Consider the following 21,205-nt stretch of genomic DNA (forward strand, 5'->3'; position numbering starts at 1 on the left):
TTGCCACTCGCAAATTCGATGTGAATTGCGATTGTTAACTTTAAAGCCACATTTAAATTTAACCAGAAGTAAAAAATGTAATAAGATTAAATGCAAAAATAGCGCCGGTGATTTTTTAGGGCAAGTAAACAACAATAAATTATATTTAATTCAATGACAATTTAATTTATTCGAGGCGTATGCAAAACAAAAAAAGCTTTGTGATTTACTGGCTTAAATTGGATTGGAATAATTTTATTTTTAGTACTGAGTCGGTATTTATCAAGAAATGTATATCTATATCTTTAACTGATTAGATACACGAGATAATTGGCTTTACCATAGTTTACGTCTTTTATTCCTCTTTAAGTGTATAGAAATTAATTCTACCATAGCTAGTTAGGTTAAATGTGATATCATAAGATAGGCAAATTAATCGAAACTGACAGACTTCACATATGTATATGTATAAGCTCGTCCACATTGTTCTTCACCTCAACGTATATAAAATCTCCTTATAAAAAAAAACCCATTGGCTTCTTTCATTCTAAGACTATCTAGTGCGATATATCAGGCACTTCCGCTTTTCCCGCTATAAAGCTATAATGCTTCGGCAAAGGCCTAATAAATAATTGCACACCTCTACTTATAAGCAATATGCCACGACTTTCTGTTTAGCTTTTATGTTCGACATTGTTGCCGGAAGAGAAACTGTTATCTGCTATCTCGCCTTAAGACCTTTTTAGGTGGCATAATGCAAAAACTGCCAACACTTGTCATTTTGCAAACCAAATATTTTGGCTTACGCAAAAATGCGCAGAATTAAAAACCAATAAACAAACACAATGAGGTGCAATTCGCTTGTGCGGGGAGGCCGGGCCTGACAGCACGTATTTCCGCAACAGTTGCAATTCTGAAAAACGATAAACAAATTGAACAAAAGGCGGACAAAAACACAGAAGCGAAACATCTCAAAGAAGAATATTATAAAACAAATCAGTGCCAATGTGTGCCCTGATCGACCTTCGGGTTACCCTGTTATTCTTTTTTTGAAATTTCAAACCTTGACAATAAATATTAATAATGGAAGTCCATTCAGGTGAATCACCCTAAACCATGCATCTACTCGTTTTACTTCATTTTGTCAAAAATGTATTAAAGAGTGATGGAGTTATTTTTTGGAGAAGAAGCACTCCCTTACCTGTTCGTACTTCTCACAACAACGATAAAGAGTCTGCAGAAAAGAGGTAATGATTCGGAGGGGGCACGGAGTACGAGCACGGGACAGGGGAAATTGTCACTTTGTTGCAAAAAGAACACGTGCCGCTGATTAGTTAAGTGAGAAGGCCACACGAGCATGAGTGACTGGAAGATAGAGGCACAAGCTGGTCGGGTTCTCCTCCTACTCGTGATATGTGTCGGCCCTCTTCCCCACGCCACTTCACTACACTCCCCAACCCATCACCCACCCACCAACCACCTTCCCCATCCTTCCTTTTATGACGAACGCATCGTAAAAATTATTTAACGCTATCGCACATTTGTCATGCCGCGTTGGCTCTTTTGCGTGCCTTCGCCTTTTATTATTATTATTTGTTGTTGTCGCCGCCTCTGTTTTTGTTTTCCCTCTGCCTGCGCTTTTGTTTTTACGATTATTAAATTTCCTCAAAAAAGAAATGAAAAGAAAAGGCCAAGACATATTTTGCACTGACGTAATAACATGACAGATATAAGTGGGGCGGACGTAGAGGAAGCCAGTTCTTTGATTATTTTTACGTGATTTTCGCTGTGGGGAAAATGGTTTGATTAGGCTGAGATTGGGCCACAGCCAGGTAATTAGAATGGGTTATCAGCATGCTAATTATCATTAAGAGGTAACTAGGCGGAAGAGCTTGTAATATCTGTGATATGCAAAGTATTTGTCTAAGTCATGTACTATACACAAGTCATTAATTCTTCGGGGAACTTCCCTTTTTGAAAAGGTTCCCATTAGCTTTGTCCAAATACCCAAGGTAATCATAAACCAAACTTGTGCCATATGCGAGTATAAACAATAATTTCGCCAAGGTTATCAGGAAAGTTTATATTGGTGAATGTTTTATGGAAGTTCCCGTTTATATTTTTTTTTTTTCAATCTGATAAAATGCCAAAATTATCAGCGCACTTTTAAAGAACAATTCCCGAAGCACTGACGTCATTGTACAATAAGAAAGAACAAAAGTCAAGTTGGCACACTCAAAATTAAACTTAAACAAGTGATTTTAAGTGATTTCCGTTCACACAGAAGTCCAAACACTTTCGACTGATTTGGTTTGTCAATATTTGCAAGGGGTCAATGGTATTTTTTACGATGGCACGTGTCTGACCGGACAGAAACAAAAGCAGCAAAAAAAAAAAAACAAAATTAAACAATAAATAAAAAACAAAATGGAAGAGTGGCAAAGACAACAACGCCGAGAAACACAAAAAACAAATGGCAAACTATTAACGCGTTTGTTTACACGCCACAACAGCCACAACAACATTTAAATGATTGTCATAAATTTGTGCTGAAAACCAGGCAAAAAATGGATGAGGTGACATGAGGGTGAAGGGGTACTAAGCACTCGACGTAAACTGGCCAAAATCGGTGACAATAAACTCACTTTAGGTTCCTGGCGTTCTAAAGAAGTAAACAGAGATTGCGCATACGACTTCTTAACATACCACTCTCAATTTCCAGCAGGGGTCAAAATAATACCGTTGGACTTTAGAAAACAGTATAGTACCATTTTTAAAATCGTAAATACGGAGCAAACTAATTCTGATATACTCTAGTGAAATTTACTCAATAAAATTTAGCGAAACCGCGCCAAATTGTCGAAGTCGTGGATGTGATAATCGTCACTGTTCCCCCTGCACACAATGCCACAAGTCGGACAAATGTAGACAAGTCAGCGAATAAATCAAACAACCTGCACACGCGCAACACAAATCGGAAAAAGAAGAAGCCTCGCTGATGGGTAAGCAGAATACGATACCTTGTATGCTCGAAAGGGGGCGACGGCCTCCGCACTAGACATTGTATTGTATTGTTTTGTACTGTATTGTATTGTATTGTATTGGAGCATTGGAATTCGCGTAAACAACTGATCGCCAGCCAGGGACAGGCACAGTGTCCAGGGAAAGAGCAGGCGAAAGTAGGCAGCGGCTGTGTGCAGTCTAAAATTGGAGCGAAATGCGATTTGCGATTTTCCTCCTCCCCCGACCGTCGAGGTCCATCGAGGCATAAATCAGGCACCGAAGATGAGATGATGCCTCCATCGCGTCTCGAACGGATCAGCTCGGGTTGCCCATGGCCGACCGAGTCATTCATTCGCATGATGTGTTGCATATGGCAGCAAAGTTTTGCGCGTGCGGTCGAACAAAAGTGGAGCAGCACGTGGAAGGCAGTAGGAAGGGTAAAAGTTTACACTCGGAAAAAGTATCGTTCAAAATTCCTATCAATAAATTTCAAAAGCCTCTGGAACTGTGGATAGCTCCAAAAGCAGATTTGTATTTTTTTTTTTAATTCTCAATTAGTTTTGTTGAAAAAAATATTAGAATGTAAAAGTTCGTATAGTGTATTGGCTGCGAGGCGGTATTCCAATGTGGGCGTGCATTTGGTGGCGCGTGCATCTATTTGTTTGCCCACAAGTGTTTATGTCTGTCCATCAGCTTGTGTTTACACCCGACATCAAAACAGATGGCCAGACCCGACATCGCGGGCGCGGGAGGACCGAGGGGGCGGTACATTGGGCATTGGGTGGTGCATTTACAAGTGGTTATTCGGTTGGGGCGTCGGCGTTTAGCGCTTTCTATTGATCAGCGAGCGTCATGCGAAATACGATATGGGAACACACAGATGGCTGACGAGGGGAGATAGGGATTCTGTGCGTGCGGCTATCGTGACGTATGAGTGATGCTCGGAATGCCTTGAATCATGGACTCACGCGGCGAATGAGTGATTTCGCTAAGCGATTGCGTACTTAATGAAAAGTAAAAATAGTTGCCTTTTTACTTTTCCACTTATTCTAAGCTGTGTGTATTTTTTTTTTTTTGTTTTTTGATCGCACGTGTACATGTCGACCTACAATTGCAGAGAATAAATAATGTCTCAAAATCGTTTTGTTATGAAAAAGTAGTATTTTATAATCCTTAGCTATTACCATATTTGTTCAAAATTAAGTAATATGGAAGCGAGATCAACTATTACATTACCTAAAATAGTTTGTAGCCGCAAATAGAAACTGCAACGATAGCGAAAATAATCTAAAATTTACAAAACAGAAATACATTTTCAAGTGAAATCGCATAAAAACGCTGAGGTTGCTGTTATTTGCACTTGAATGTTTGACTAAGCGCAAACCAAAATGCAATAAAACACCACACACACGCCGAAACAGAGGGCAAATAATACGCAAACATGGAAAATTCGAGCGAGCAGAAATGATTTATGCAAATATAACAAGCGCCAGGCTGCTCGAATCTGGTTTTCCTATTTGCGATTACGTCGAAAGCCTTCAAATGGCGTTCACGTGCGATCAAGTGATCGCTCCATGTGCTGCCAGTCACCGGATGACGGATCCCAGACCCGAGGAAGTGGCGGCGGTACCACTTGGTAGAATCGAGAAAGCCCCAATGAGTTGAGCAAATGTTTTTGCCAGACTTCAATCTCATTTGGCACTCTTTTCCCAGAAGTGATAACATTCTGGGAATGTTCATTAGCAACGCCCACGAGGGTTCGCGCCATGACACGCTAAATAAATACAGAAGTCAGTAATACAATTTAATAGTGCTAATATACGGCCAACAGCAACATTAATTAGAAGACTCATTTCCAAAATGTTAACAACAAACTTCTCAAAGAAAAAGTAAAAAATAAATACAACACGATAAAAGAGTGAGTGCTTATCGCTTACTAAATGAAATCGAGAAGCGCAATTTAACAAGCGCTTTTCCGCCAATCCCGGTTGCCAAGTTTGAACTCTTTTCTGGGTTCTACTAAATTAGCACAAACCATTTAATTATATTATAAGATCGGTGACAAAATGGAAACTCGCATTCTCGACTTTGGAATGGCGAATGCGAAATGTATTAATTTCAGATTCATTAGTTTCGCCCGCTGATTGCGGCTCGAAAAATTCCATTCTGAGACGCGTGCCCGAGTCACGCACTTATTTAATGGAAAGAGGGAGGGGGAGGGGGCTGGGCGGCATAATGTGGGGTGGCTTTCTGAGCGGAGCTTCCCCCAAGGCAGAGCGCATGATCGCCAGTCTGACACACGCTTGCGAAAAGTTCTTTCACCTCGAAAGGCTGGTAGTTTCATGTTTTAGTTCGGTGATCGTAAGCGATCGCCGGCGACTTCGGGAATTTCCAATGCCAGCGGAAGATAAGGGCAAGGCGTTGATAAGGGGCGGGACGCCAAAGCGAATTATAAACAAATTTATTCGCGCGTGGCGAGGAGAGAAGAAAGAGATGGAAACACAAGAGAATCTATGAAAACAGAAGCTCAACAGGTGGCGACTCTCTTTGGGAACTTCCTATAGAGCAGACCAGCAAATTTCATTCATGGTGCTATTCAGCTTTTTCTGCTGATAATTCCAATGCAGTAGCAAAATCTTTATGACATTTTATTTACTTTTTGTTTTGCCAAAATTCGATGTGGTTTTGCAATCTAGTACCTGCCAAAAAAATATATTGTGGGCTCTGATAACCAAGCTAGTTAACCACGAGAAGGTCATGTTGATAATGGCTATTTCCAACGGAATGCAATTGGTCAATAAACTAGTTTAATTCTGGAAAATCGATTAAAGCATACTTTGATATTTAGTACAACGAAAGAGGCTATATATAAAATTGTTTGAACTTATTTAAACCAATCAACTGAGCTGATGAAATTAAACGGGTAAGCAAATAATACCTTGGTGGGCAATAATCACCGGCATGAATAATTGAAGGCTCGTATTGATCAGACGCAAATATTGGCAAGCAAATTATATAAAATTCAAAAATTCAATTGGCTAAAACGAGTTTGAGTCTTGTCAACTTGAGGGTAGAGCACACTTAGCACTCCGATTCCCATTCTACGATCTCCTCCGGTTCTTGCTTTCATTCAGACATATCCCATCAGTCTCTGACCGTTTCGCATTCTTAAGTTAGAATAGGCGGCGCTGCCGGACTGCTGTTTATGTTATTAACACAACAAACAACCACTTAGCTTTAAAAATGATTTCAAGCATTTGGTGAGGTTTAAAAATAAACATCAAAGCGAGAAACGGCGACGGAAGCGCGAGTACATAGAGTTTGAGTAGGAGGCCAGGGTGGCCAAAAATAAATATTGAGGTGGCTATTTTTAAACCGAAAAGCCGCGTATCCGTTCCGCAATTGCACGGGCACAAGCTGAAGTTTCTATATGCGGGAATGGAGATCGAATCGGATCGTACTCGCAATGTTAATTGGCACCGCTCGAGCGGATCGCTTCGAGTCTAGAGACTCGAGGCAAATCGCTTTTAATTGGGTCTTTCGGTTTCCTGCCGACTTCCAGTGCTGCTTTTTACTGGTTTTTAAAGGTATGTGACACGAAATGGGTGATCCACTGATATTTAGGAATAAAGAAATAAAAACCAAGCTATTGGTTAACAATAATGATGCTCTATTTAAGATAAGCTTTGTTGATTTGTATACATCTTTTCAGTTTTCTCTACTCTGACACTCGCATTCGCTTCGAATTATTAATTATGCAGGCGAAATTACATTTCAGCGATTTACCTACTCAATTGAGCGCAATGAACATGGCAAGTAACAGTAATTGTCGCTTATGTTGTTGTCGTTGCTGCATTTCGCAGTTCATAAATCAAGCGCGAGCGCAAAAGTATCTGACAGATACAAATAGCGAATGGCCGCCGCCGCCGTAATGATTACAGCGTTTACGTCCATTTACACCCCATCAATTGCGTAGTTTACGGCCCAAAGTCGGGAACGCAAAAAGTGCAAAACGAGCAACGGAAAAGTCATCATCGAACCGGGCTGTCGATCCATTCAGGGGGTTTAATCAGTAAAATACGCAGTTTCGGCATTCTATATTTAGTACTACTCGTGGAACAATTAGCGAATGCGTAATTCTAACGGCGCATATATTGATGCATGCGGTTACCAGTGTAAATATAATCAAACATAGGTATTAGAACAATCGCTAAATACATACATACGCAGATGGGATACTGATTTGAATCTATAGAGTCCATTGAAAACTTGGAAAAATCTGAAATCTGAAAAATGAACAGCGGTCGAAATTTCGACCATCGGAAAATGAAAAATTTTGATTGGAGTTGTAATAAGGATGCGATTACAAACGTTTAGATCCACTTTGGGATCGGTCTAAAATTGACAAAGTAATGGGTAATGGAAGTCCAGTTTTGGGTCACCTTTTGGCAAACTATCAGAAACTACAAAAATTTTGGTAAAGTGTGATCGAGCTTTTAATCTGAGGACTAGTTTACGAGGAAAATTGTCCAGATGGGTATAAAGTTATAAAGGTATTAAGATATACAAGAAATTAAATATAAGCCACCATGTGCAAAATATTTTTACTTTTCCGCAAATAGTTTCCTTTTAGCAAAACACAATTCTATTTCGCACTAATGCGCACATTTCAGAGAGATTAGACCAAAGCTAATGACGGCGCATATTTATAAAGCCCACAGAAATGTGTGTATCTGTCAGGTATATCATGCATTCATATATGTATATAGGTCACTCGCGATAAGAACCGATGAAGACACATGTAAGTGCCAAATGAACTCACGTGAGTGCGATTTGTGAATGATTTACGACTGACATGGCGAATATCTTATGACTACCCGGCATGGGACTGGATAATGTCCTATGGCCGATTTGCGATAGCCCATCGAAGCCATTATGCCCTTCTCAACGTTCAATATACATACACATAAGATTGCATATGGACGAATTCAATTTGCGTGAGCAGGAAACGAACATAAATCAAGCGAGGTGCAATTTGTGGGAATTCGAGTCTTGCACCTTCAGAAGTGAGGAACTGGAGCCGCCAGGAAATCTTGGCAGTTGATCAATTTTAAAGGCCCGCCACTGGAATTACACGATTCCCTACACCAAAGACCGCATTGGCCACATGGCCATAACTTTACTGTGGCACCTGCAAATGTGAATGAAAATAAACATAAGCTCGAGTCGGGCCACACACATGCACACCGTGGTCTTAAGTGTGATGCATTACTTTTCAAAGCTCACTTAAAAAAGAAAAGTAACTCGGCAAAATATGATATTTCTTGTGTAGCCCCAAAAAGCGCAAAGGATCCCCTGAACAACAAATAGCTTTTGGTCAAATGGTTTCAAAACGGATATGGAATGTTTTTTATAAAAATGTATATGACGGGCAGCTTTCCCCTGTTTTGCCCACTGTACGGCGCTTGTTATGCACGAAATATCAGTTTATCAGTTCAAAGAGGGCAAGCGATTATATTGGCAATTATATCGGCACATCGGCGCCTCGCACGTGACCACTTTCAAGTTCAGCACCGCAGGAAGCCAGCAGCGCTGCCATAATCGCCCGAGGAGACAGTCCGTACAGACGGGCGGCAGAAACTCGAGACGGCAGGTGGAGGAATTCTTATCTAAGGAAGGTGTGGCCAGACAGGTGAGCTCACCCAGCGCGGCTCGTGTCAAGGACAGTTTCTTATGCAGGGCGAAGTTCCATTCTCAAGTTCAATTTCAGGATTATGCAGTAAGTTACGGGCAAGTTACACAAGTGGTAATGAAACTTTTGTTTATCTGCGCCTTATGGGTGTAACTTGGGTTTAGCTTATGCCTGAAAGGAACTATAGTTTGAAACAGGGCCAAAGCCTAACGATAGTCAACAAAATATACAAGCTACGGGAAAGAAATGAATTATTAACTTTTAGTATAGTACAAATTCCCCAAACAGTTAACATTTTTTAATAAACATCCCCGTCTATACCCCATCAAAACTCATTACTCTATCTGCGCCCCACATCGTCAGTCTACCCCCAACCTCTACTGTACACAATCAACTGCGATGAATGTGCAAAAAAACAAAGCAAGCCACTTTTTTCATTTGCCTTATTTCACAATATTCAATTTGTTGCTTTTGCTGTTGCTGGTGCTGGTGCCAGTGCTTGCCATATTTTATTTATTTATTGATCACTTGATTTATGTGGAAATTTTGTTGATATTTTTAACGCTCGCTGATGAGTTTTCTATTTCTATTTTTGCCCCAAGGCACATACACCTGTCGGCCGTACAGTCGATGTATTTCGGGGTGTATTTCATAATAAGGCATTAAATGGAATTTAAGCTGCCAAAACAATTCGTTTTTCGGTGTGCTTGACTTCTATTGAAGTGAGCCGATTTTCAGTGCATGGGCGGCCAATTACGTGGCGACGCCCCGCAATTTCAAATCAATTATGACACTGAGCTCTCTGAAAGCTGGCGCCATCAGTGAATCATAGAGTGCGACAAACGAAACTCTTCATGTTTTATGGATTAAATACACCTTATACGTCTTTCTTTCCCTTGCTTAACAACCAGCGGCTGTAATTGATCAACGGTATTATCTTATTGGTCCCCGATTCTGCGGAGTAACTTTCAAGTGAACAAGTGCGAGGCCCTGAACAAATAGCGCAGGGCACGTGAGATTTCAAACGAAAGTGCCGCGCTAACGTCTGCCAGCTCCAGTTGCTTCGGCTTGGGCATTGGCGCCCGCTCCAATGCCGGCGGACATTCCAGCTCCAGTTCCACTTTCAGCAACGTCGGCCGCTCCGCCGCCTTGGGCTCCAACTTGACCGCCAGCGCCCGCCGCCGCGCCCACACTCCCTTTGGCGGCGTCCATGGCCTCGGGTTGACCCGGGACTTGAGCCCCAGCGATGCACTAATTGCAAAGGGGAAACGATTAATGTGCAGCAAAATCATCTCTCATGGTATACAGGCTTGGAGGTGGAATCGCAAGGAACAGTCACAACAATTTTAAAGAATTTTTTAAAATAGAAATCTTAGTTTGAAAATCTTTTTCCGTACTAAAACTGTTTCTCTCTTGAATTCGCGTTGTGTCTATTTAAGGTCGTACCATTAGCGCTGCCAAAGTAATCCAGGACAAAATCGCGACTTTCATTGTTAAAAGTACTTATCAGAGGTTGGTTGTAACAAACTATAAATCGGTTCCATCTAGGGACTGACTTTTTATACTAACCAAAATGTCATGTTTTAGCCCAACCGATTCTCGTGGGAAGCGCATGTTTCGTGCTATCCAAACACAAATCTTGAGCAGCTCTCGAAACTAATAGTGAGCCAGCGCCGAATATCTCCCTTGAGCTGATAGCATCTTCGGTAAACACGACGTTGATGTGGGCCATCTATTATACATATATTGTTTATACATTTTATTGTTGACAATCGCTTAATTGCTCCCGTGCCCCGTGCATGCTTATGTCGTGAGTCTATTAATAAATTACAAAATAATTAACCGACCAGTTCGGTCCAGTCAACCGAACAGTGGAATGATGACATTGCGTCCAATATGGTTGTTATTGTGGGAAAAATATTGAGTAATTGTGCAAAGTACAAGGTCAATAGTCAACAAAAGCGAAATCGAAACAGAGAGAGCAACATACACTAACAGCAAATTCGAAGAAAATAAAATAAAACTTTTAAATAATAATATATGGGATTTCTTGGGAACGCTTATCTTAAGCCAGAGACCGCCATGAAATGTAACACAAACAATAAACTTAAGTTGTTGCTTTAGTTCAAGTTGTTATATTTTGTATTTAAATATAAAACGTTAAACATAAACTGGAAAAAAATATGCTTATATACGAAGCTGCCTTATCTCTCCCCAGTTCTTGTTCTTAAATTCTTGATCAGAACTCAAGGAATTCAAACTTAAAAGGTTTCAAATAATTCGTTCTCTGCTTTTGATAAATCAAAGATCTCTTTTTCAGAACAATGAAATAATTGATTTATTACTGCTGTACTTTCACACTTTTTGCGACCCCCATGCCAATCTGCAATTATCCGGAATGAACAAGTGCAACAATGATAAACAAAACAATTACATTAAACAATCGCAGATACACACGCATACAAGAACATGTAATTACAAATTCAATGATTTTTAGAGTTAATTTGTTTATTTGCCGTGCTCAGACTTGCCGGAGCTATCATTAAAATTTAAACAAAAATAAATAAATAAACAAGCCGTCTGCCAATTTGCAAAATGTAACTGCATTGAATAGCAAAAAATTTACCCACCACAATAAGATATAGTCCATATAAACGGACTTATATGAACATCGTTTGTCATTGTTATTTGCTCATCTGTGGGTGGCCGCAGTAATGGGCAATATAGCCGATTATCACGTAGCTTGAGCCAAAAAAATACACACAACAATGGAACAGGGGAGTGCTGGTTGTGGCATCATTAAAAATTAAATCAAAATTAAATGTTCATCAAATGCAATAAAAGCGATTGCGCATGCGATTTTTATACACTTTTTGTGGTTGATACATGTGCGTTTTATTATTTATTTTCCTCTGGATTACCCTTTATCCTTAGTTGTATTGAGGAAGTCCATTTGAGGTTTGTGCATTATGGCTCCGTAAATGTTTTCGGTTCTTCACGGAACAAACAAATTTACGGTTTTGTTTTCCCGCTTTGATATGGGGAAAACAAAGCGAATTTTTTTAGTATCCATATTATTTGTAAACAATGTACAATGCAATTAGACAGTCAGAAATGTATCATTAAGTTGAATCAAGTTAAAGTAAAATTGTTATTTTGGCAGTTTAAACAAAACTGAAGTCAAAACTTAGATTATCAATAATAGATTTTTTCTTATCGATATGGCTTATGACGCTTGGTCATAGTTACAGACAACTTCTTGGCGCCTCTTCAAACTGTTAAAATCGAAATTACCAAATTACTCATACCCCAAAGGACGGCGAACATCGCATAATCGCCTACGGTGCCTCCCCGTATCGTTTCAGACGTATCATGCTTATTTTGCGGTTTATTTTCTGAGAAATTTTGACGCGTACGTGTGACATATTTTCTGGAGGCGCCGCCGATAAGGCGCTTCAGACGACAGAAATAACAAAACGAAAACCAAACAAAAACAGCGGGGAAACAAAGGCAACAACAGCAGCAACAACAGCCAACTGCAAGACAACAATCCCACAGATATAGATTATTCAAACTGACAGTTGTCGTAGGTATACGAGTTGCGTCGCCGCAGCCGCCACTTTGGCATTCAAAGCGTCGTCGTCGTCCATCGAAATTGTAAGTCACCGCCAAGTATTTGCCTTCAGATCGCCCCGTCGACACAATCTTTAATGTAAATAATTACAACGAATTCGAATAAAACGCCAATTCTTAATAATAAAGACGACGCTTAACCCATTTTTAGTCTGAATCATACGAATGGAAAATTATTTAATTAACAGATTTACTCGAAAAAGCCCATTTTGATTATATTATATTATTTGTAACCAAAATTTTTCAACATTAATTTGTATTATTGCAGATGATACCACGTAGAACAAATGGGTTAAATTAAAGGTGAAGCAATATTTGCGTGGGCCAGTGAGTTTTGCCAGAAAAATTAATTCCCTTTATCGACAATCGATATTGTATGATTTATGCGCTGGTCCTTGGTCCCCAGTGAAGGTCGCCTACGGCTAAATCCCACGCTCGTCCAGACGGATAATTAAGTTTCTGGCCCTCTAAATACCACTTGTTATCAGCAGAAATTCGCTTGTGGGCGCATTAATTGTCTCTGCCAGAAGCAGCGAAAAGGAGAAGGGAGGAAAGTTATGTGCAGTTTGTGTTTATATTGCGTAAAATAAAATTATCGTCGCACATATTCAATTATCCGGTAATGAAGTGCGGCTGCATAGATGCGGAGAAGGCGTGGCATCGACCTCTTTATCCCCAAGGAGGTACAGCAGATGTCTGAGGTCAATTCACTGTGGCAGGTCATTAGATGAAGAGGTCAATCAACTTTGCCGCGACAAAGCAGTTCTCGGCGCGAAAGGACAGGACATGGATAAATAAATCACCACGAAGCACGACTTAAAACATTTGCTTGGTTTTAATTACTTAACTGTACAGTAAGTACACACATAAAAAAAAAAAAAACAAAAAAATTCCTAAAGCTTTTTTTTAAAAGGCACTAAATTTATCCAAAAAAAGAAACTGTTAAAATACATTATCATTTAAATTTTGCACAATAACTTAACTTGTTGGCTTTAAATAATTTTTTTTAAGGTTACCATTTTTTGAATTTTTATTCAATATTATCTAGACTGTTAAGAAAGCAGTTCGTATTTTGAAAACAACTGTATTTTCGGTAGCTTACCTTTCTTACACCTACACACACGTAGGGTTATGGTATTGGTGCACGGAGTCCTGAGCACTTTTGAGAAAGAAAAGTCCATGAATGTTTCCAAAAAGCTCCAACCTACGCGATCTTACACTTTTTATTACGACAAAAAACACAAACCGTTCTTGCAAAAAAAAAAAACCGCGCAAGCTACTAACACGAGAGATTGATAATCGTTAGTGCTTTATTTTTTTTATATCCTCTCAGGGTATTTGTGAAAGCGCTAATGGCCAGAAACGGTCCCGAAACATTCAAAATATGTTAAAGTTAGGGCGGCTCCATATACTTCACGTTCCCCGCCTTTTGATTTACACTTTTAACCGCTTTTGCTTGCCGTAGTCATCTTACAAGCGCGATTAAATTTAATTATAATCACCGAAATGCAAAACTGCTTACGCGTCGCCCTCTACTTTTTTGGCATATGTATGTATGTATTAGTATGAGCAGCCATTTACTAAAAACGGACCCGAAATTTGCAAATTAGGGATATGTTTCTAAAGTTTCCCCATATCCTCCATATTCCACGCATTCACCGCACTTTCATTTACACTTTCCACCACTTTTGCGTATTGTAATAAATATATTTCCACAATAAAAAAGAATTTTCTTAGCAGAAAAACAAAACTGCTTACGCGTCGCCCTCTACTTTTTTGGCATATGTATGTATGTATTAGTATGAGCAGCCATTTACAAAAAACGGACCCGAAATTTGCAAATTAGGCATACGTTTCTAAAGTTTCCCTATATCCTCCATATTCCACGCGTTCACCGCACTTTCATTTTCACTTTCCACCACTTTTACGTACTGTAATAAATATATTTCCACAATAAAAAAGAATTTTCCCAGCAGAAAAACAAAACTGCTTACGCGTCGCCCTCTACTGTTTTGGCATATTTATGGATGTATTAGTATGAGCCGCCAATTACAAAAAACGGACCCGAAATTTGCAAATTAGGGATGCGTTTCTAAAGTTTCCCTATATCCTCCATATTCCACGCGTTCACCGCACTTTCATTTTCACTTTCCACCACTTTTGCGTATTGTAATCACGATATTACCAGAATAAAACAGAATTTTCTTGCAGAAACACAAAACTGCTTACGCGTCGCGTGCAGAAAAACAAAACTGCTTACGCGTCGCTCTCTCTGACCATCACATAGATCGGCTTCGATCAAAAAGCTAGTTGGTACAGCATTCGCGTGGGTGGTTCGTCCTTACTGCTCCAAAATAAGCTCCTTGCTATAGAATTGCTCAATTGCGAGTGTTAATATTACTCATTGACATCAAAACTTCGAATTGTTTTTGCACTTTGCCCCGCAATACGAAATACTTCAAAGCCACTCATCTCTTTGGTAAGCGGTTTTATTAACGTTGCAAATTTCACTTACCTGGAAATACCTTTAGGGTGTCATTGACCCATTACATAAAGAAGAATTCTTGTTATATTTGGGTTATCTTAGTTGGACACAACATGACGATTCCACACAGCGGTTGCATAAGGCGCTGCCGGCGGTCAGTCGGTCAACCCTCGCCGTCGGGCTCCCTTGATCAGTCCCTTCCCCAATCGGCTGCCCTGTCTAGACGCTTTTAATTTGCGTAATCAAAACACAAAGAGCCACGGCGACTGACAATGAGAATAAAACAGAAACCAAAACAGAAACAAAACCCAAACAAAATATTTCGCCCTAACACGGCGGCGGCGAACAAAAAATCCGTCAGCAGAACAACAATAAAAATTTCGTATAAATAATGCAGAAAGAACAGCAACCCAAGTACGACAACAACACAATTACAAATTAAAATGTGTGATAAATGCCAAGAACGACAAAAACCGGGTCGCAAAGAAGAGCGACAACCCTGGCGCCCATTTTCCATCTTGTTCGCGAATAATTTTCTAACCCCATTGCAATCATTAATATCAAAATAGAACGGCACCAGAACGGAGTTTTCAACAATATTAAATCATTTGGTGGTTATGTGATTGGAGAAGGTGAAGTTATATCCGATACTGCATAAATATACATATAAATGCAAGGCGGTTACGAAATGCAATATGAAATGGAAATACATATGTGGCATTGAAGCGCTAAAAGCTGAATTTTAGAACAGAAATGCATTACTGTTGACGAAATGTGCAGATATTGAAAATTCTAAATGACTTAGCCTTAAAATGAACAAGGTTTTTTTTCATCCACTTAAGTGGAAGAGTTGCAGCATTAGTCTTAACTTGAAACATTCCGCTCATCTGCAATTAAACTTCACTGACCGCTTGGTTCAAAGAACCCATTCAAAAACTCGATTTATACCCAAATCCAAGCGAATTAATCTATCCCAGAGAAATACAAATTATAATTGGCCTTGACCTTAACCCACAGTTCCCCATTCTGGGTTCAAAGAACCCCATTTGATTTGTCACTTCTGCTAGACACATCTAATTATCATTTTAAGTGGCAATATAACAAGCTGAAGTGCAATGATTAACTTGTACGAAATTAAACACGGCTTATCCAAAAATAGCCCCGAGTTCGGCGGTGTTTTATTTCGGCCAAAGCCCAGGTAACGGTTCTTCTCATCGTAATTATATCAGGCGAACATGCCTGCTTGCCTGCTAAATATGTATATGAATATTTATGTACATTTGCTGATTTCGACGGAGAACAAACACTTGACACAGAAACATGCGCCAAAGCGATAATCATATGTCAACTGTCGCCGATTCGCTTCTGCCGTCGTTGTATAAGAGGCCTGACTGTAAAGAACGCGCTGATCGATCGCATTTTATTGGGGCTTCTGTTTTATAGTAAAAGGTATTTCTAGTGTATAACACAGTTGATAAACTGCAAAAGGGAAATACCTCCAGCTCCAGAAGAGGTGACCCCGACGAAATAAGTTTTTATTACCAAATCAGTTCGTTACACTCTATCAGCTGCATCAGTGATAGGTTTTTAAATGAATGGAGATCCCTAACTCGAAACAATCATTGCTTTGAATTTGCCCTGCTCATATTTATATCAAACTCGGAACTCGGTCACCAGAGTAGGCGCCAGTAATTCGTCATCTTAGTTGGGAATTTACGACGCCACGACATCGCTCCTCAGCTTCCCCTCAGTTTTCAGTTGGAGCTCTCCATTAAGGTGGCCCCATTAGGCGGCGAGAAGAGGCAAAAGAACGTGTTTATTATTGCCCGATTTGCTTTGGCCGCCTCGTTTGTTTGTGTTTTGCAGCGGATCGCGCCTCATTCTTCGTGTATCTTCGTGTGCCGCGCATCTCGAAGTGCATCTACTCGTACGTTTGTATCTGGCGAATGCACCGCGGCCTGCCACTTGCACCTTGGCACGGATCGTCGCATCGCCGCCAACAACATGGTTAACTTCATTAACAAGTGCGCCGCGCGTCGTTTCAGTTTCGGTTTTGGGATTGTTTTTGGGGCTTTGGAGCCGGATTTGGCGGCAACCTTCTGCCGGGATTGCGGCACAATTTATCTTGGCAGCAGGCGATTTGCATGCGAATCCATAATGAGCACGAAGGTCGAACTGGTATCTGCTATCTGCCGTCCGCTATATAGTATATGGTATTGGTATATGGTCTCTGCCGAAACACATTCGCCTCGTATGTCAAAAGTTATTTATTTCAAAATCAACGTCCTCGCACGCATTTATCAAATTGTTTATCGTTTGTGAATGAATATGCGCAGATTCGTGGAAAGTGTGTTCAACAGTAAATAAATACCGCCAGTTGGCGCAATTAACATGTTTTTAATTAGCCCAGAATTGATTTATGCCACACCGTTATTTTTAAACGCGATTGCCTGGAATGTTTTTAAAATAAATTCGCATCGCATCGCGGCATTTGAGCCCGGCGAATGTGCGCACAGAAATGCGCTTATCGAGTGTGTGGGTATTAATATTCCCAATATGCGGATCGCTCGGTGTCGGGTTGCACCTGACAGCCAGATGAATGCATTGATGTCCAGACGTGGGAATAATTTCTCTTGAATCGAAATCAGATTTACGGGCGGGGAGGGAAGCTATCAGAGCAATAACACAGCAAGTTATTGTTGTTTCGGTATTGAACTTAGTTTTATAGTTTGTATTGTACTTAATTGCAGACAAATAAGTGAGACTCAGAAAGCACCTGGTATAGAGCAACAGCAAACATCACCGAAAATCACCGCAGCTGGCAATAAATATTCTTTTCCCGTGAGTCAGAATGCTGGAATGGCATCGGGTTGGGCTGGGCTGGGCTGGCAATCCGCGGACCCAACTGTTAATTGCAAAATCAAATTGAGCTGCCACAGCGATGCCGGCGAAGAGCGAAGATTACCTCATCAGCGGCGCAGTCATCAGCGTCTCCCGAAATGGCAATGAGCAAATGTTTCCTCGAAGAACGGCGGGCCACACAGCGCGGGTCTCCTCTTTCCCGGGCTAATTACACGCAAACGCATTTTAATTTTCATAAAAATAATCAAAACATGTGGCGCACACATAACTCTCGCTCTCACTTCCTCCGCTCCGACACTAGATAAATTAACTGACTGGGAATCAATTGAACCGCAATAACAAATGTTCGGTTCCGATAAATGAATTCCGCGAATCTGGCGAGGCCAACAACTACGAAATTCGCTATTCCGAGTGTAAAAATAGACCGGCCAGAGTTAAAACTCAATTTCGGCAGCAAACAAAACAAATTATAACGATCCAAACGGAGATCAACAAACGACCCGGTCACCCCAGCCCCTTTTTATTTGAATACTCGCTTCGAAAGCAAATACAAATTGACGTCAATCGATTATGATAATGCTCGAAGTGCAAGCTCAGCAAAATCGTTTTAACAAACTAAATGTACATATGAAAGTGCCAGGGAACTATTTTTACGGTTGAGTGACAATCAGAGAAGTAAGAAATCAAGCCCGATAGCGCTCATATATATAATATAAACATCTTCTAAAAATTGCAAGCCTGAATGCAATTAGGCTACTTGTAAACTAAGCATGCGGCTTGACAATGGTGCGTAATTGATTCGGAATATCAGAAATAAGTTCCAGAGCTGCACACATACGTACTATATAGCACTCCGAAATCGGCTAGACTTATCGCATCCGCTACGATATCGATATTTGTATGGTGGAAATGTAAACAACTAGTTTTACCCAGAACTCGGAACATAACCGCAATGCAGTTGCTCGCAGGCTGATAAGTCGCAACCAGATACCCTGATATGCGAGTATTTACACCGAATGTTGATAAACACAGGGTGTAAACTTGAACGATTCGGGGAATAACCGCATAACCGCGTGTCAAGTGGATAAGCCCTTCGATTGGACCTAACACATCCCTGGAATGAAAGAGCTTACTTTGATATACGTGTGTTCTCCTGTGCTCGATCATAAAGCTGTTCATTATGGGGTAGAACTAGAATTTGGCGAGGATTCCGAACAGCAATCTTTCCTGTTATGCTCTAAGTGCATATAACAAAACCTCGATGGTTGGGCCGAACCAAAAGCCAGATATTCCGTGTGATCGACGTGCGACCCTTGGGCTGATGAAATTCGCACCGCTGAACGCTCATTTCCCATACGCCGCGTTGTCCACGCGACTTAATTTATGTGAGTCGCCGCGAGTCGTATTTAAATGTTAATGCGGCATGGCCCAAAGTCAGCGAAATATTAACGGCGCGCAGTCTACAGTCTACAGTCAGCCAGGTAATTATGCCTCCATTGACCTCTGAACATGGCACCCCTCCCCCTCCCTTTCCTCCACCCAGTTCATCTAAAGTGCACTTAGCCAAATGCAAAATGCAAAAACTTAACAACAACAACAGTTGCGAAGAAAAAATCGAAAAAAAAGCCCAGAAAAGTAATTAAATGTCAGACGCAGCAGAGCTGGCGACCAAATGAGCCGCAAGAGGCGAGCGAAAATTAATAAAAACAGAGCTAAAAGAAAAATATATAGTAGGTACGTACAGTTAAAACAGTGAGGCAAAAGTTATTGCTTGGCACTCGCTCAGGTTTGGCCATTAAACAACGCGAACAAATACAAATAACTTTGTGCAAGTGGCAAGACGCACAAACTCGAACATAAAACACATTCCCATAATAAATGCAGTGCACTTTTCGGGGGGCAGAATGGCAGAATGCCTTGGTCAGTGCTTATCCGCGTAGCAAAAATAAATTGGTAATAAAACGTGAAAAATAGCGTCGTTTAAAGTATTTAAATGGCATAAATAAATGCAAAATAAATAAATAACAACAGAGGAAGCTAGCCTCGGGAAGCCGAAGCCTCTATTCCCTTGCAGTCATCATAAACGTTTTACTTCGCCGTTTCACGTTTATTTTCACCGATTGTTCCTATGGTAACTGTATGATATAGTCGTCTGATTTTCATGAAATTTAATTAAATTGTTTAAATTTTATTAATATCAACGAAAATAATTACTGCCAGAGGCATGCCACTTCGAAATCTGATTAAAACAAGAAAGGAAGCTAGCTTCGGCAAGCCGAAGCTGATATACCCTTGCAGTCATCAATCGAACAAAATACATAAAGGCTAATAACATCGAAGCTATGACGACTTTTCTATTAATTTTCCATATTTTCGACTATTGTTCATATGGCAGCTATATGATATAGTTGTCCGATTTTTATGAAATTTTTTTCTCGGTTCAAGGGTAGTTCATAAAGTCGATGTTGTAAAAATCATGCTCGTGGAATAAAAAACAACAACGTTATGATTATTTTGCCATTATTTCTATATAAATTTTTTGATCTTTCCTATGGCAGCTATATGATAGGGTTATCCGATTTTGATAAAATTTAATCCGAAATTCAATAACAGTTAGAAAACGCCATCTTGAAGAATTCAAGTCGATCAGATCAAAAACAACGGCGTAATAATTTTTTATCCTTTATTTTTTTGACCTCTTGTATGGGAGCTATCCGATATAGTCGGCCGATCCGGCTCGTTCCGACTTATATACTGCGTGCAATAACTACACAAATTTTGGGAAAGTTTCAGCAAGATAGCTTCAAAACTGAGAGACTAGTTTACATAGAAACCGACAGGAGGACAGACGGACAGACGGACAGACAGACAGACAGACAGACGGACAGACGGACAGACGGACAGACGGACAGACGGACAGACGTACATACATATTTCGATTCTGCTCGTGATGCTGATCAAGAATATATATACTTTATGGGGTCTGAGGTGTCTCCTTCACTGCGTTGCAAACTTCTGACTGAAATTATAATACCCTTTTGCTCTGCAAGGGTATAATAAAAAAGTAATGGACTTAGAATTAGTACATTTTGGCCAATTTTAGCAAAGCCACGTTTTGAAAATTTGGAAAGATGTTACAACATAAAAATTTAAAAAAATCGGACAACAGATAAAAAAAATTACTATTGACGCAGTTGCTCAAAATTTATTTTCATTATAAACTTTTAGAGGTATGCTGCTTCGAAATCAGTTTGAAAATAGAAAAGTTATATGTAGACATTTAGACATGCAAGCTTCTGACTGAAATTATAATTCCCTCTGCAAGGATATAAAAATAAGAATAATAATGCTGCAGTGGACCCGCTCCGCCCTCGAAAGTCGAGGAGAGTCGCATATGGGTTGTGGGCAATAATTCATCGCTATTCGTTTAATATGATTTACAAAAGAGGAATAAAGCTGCGTTCAGCAGCATTCGGGCGAAATTGACGGGGGAAGGGAGGTTTGCTTGGTCAACCAAGGAAACAACTATTCTGCACCAAGAGAAATAGATT

General features: G+C 40.2%; 1 protein-coding gene and 1 long non-coding RNA gene across 2 annotated transcripts in view; both read right to left on the minus strand.

Moving 5' to 3' along the window:
* LOC108099002 overlaps window positions 1–21,205 on the minus strand; it is a 259,141-nt gene that overhangs the window by 216,078 nt on the left and 21,858 nt on the right. The gene's annotated exons all lie outside the window — the stretch shown is intronic.
* LOC108099000 (glycine-rich protein 1) lies at window positions 9,176–10,202 on the minus strand. Its single transcript, XM_017202231.2, has 2 exons — window positions 10,121–10,202; window positions 9,176–9,925 (listed from the first exon to the last, which is right to left on the minus strand). The coding sequence occupies exons 1-2, from the start codon at window positions 10,163–10,165 to the stop codon at window positions 9,713–9,715; spliced, it is 258 nt and encodes an 85-aa protein (XP_017057720.1). The 5' UTR covers window positions 10,166–10,202; the 3' UTR covers window positions 9,176–9,712.

This window comes from Drosophila ficusphila, unplaced genomic scaffold (assembly GCF_018152265.1).
Source record: "Drosophila ficusphila isolate 14025-0441.05 unplaced genomic scaffold, ASM1815226v1 contig_288, whole genome shotgun sequence".
NCBI lineage: Eukaryota > Metazoa > Arthropoda > Insecta > Diptera > Drosophilidae > Drosophila > Drosophila ficusphila.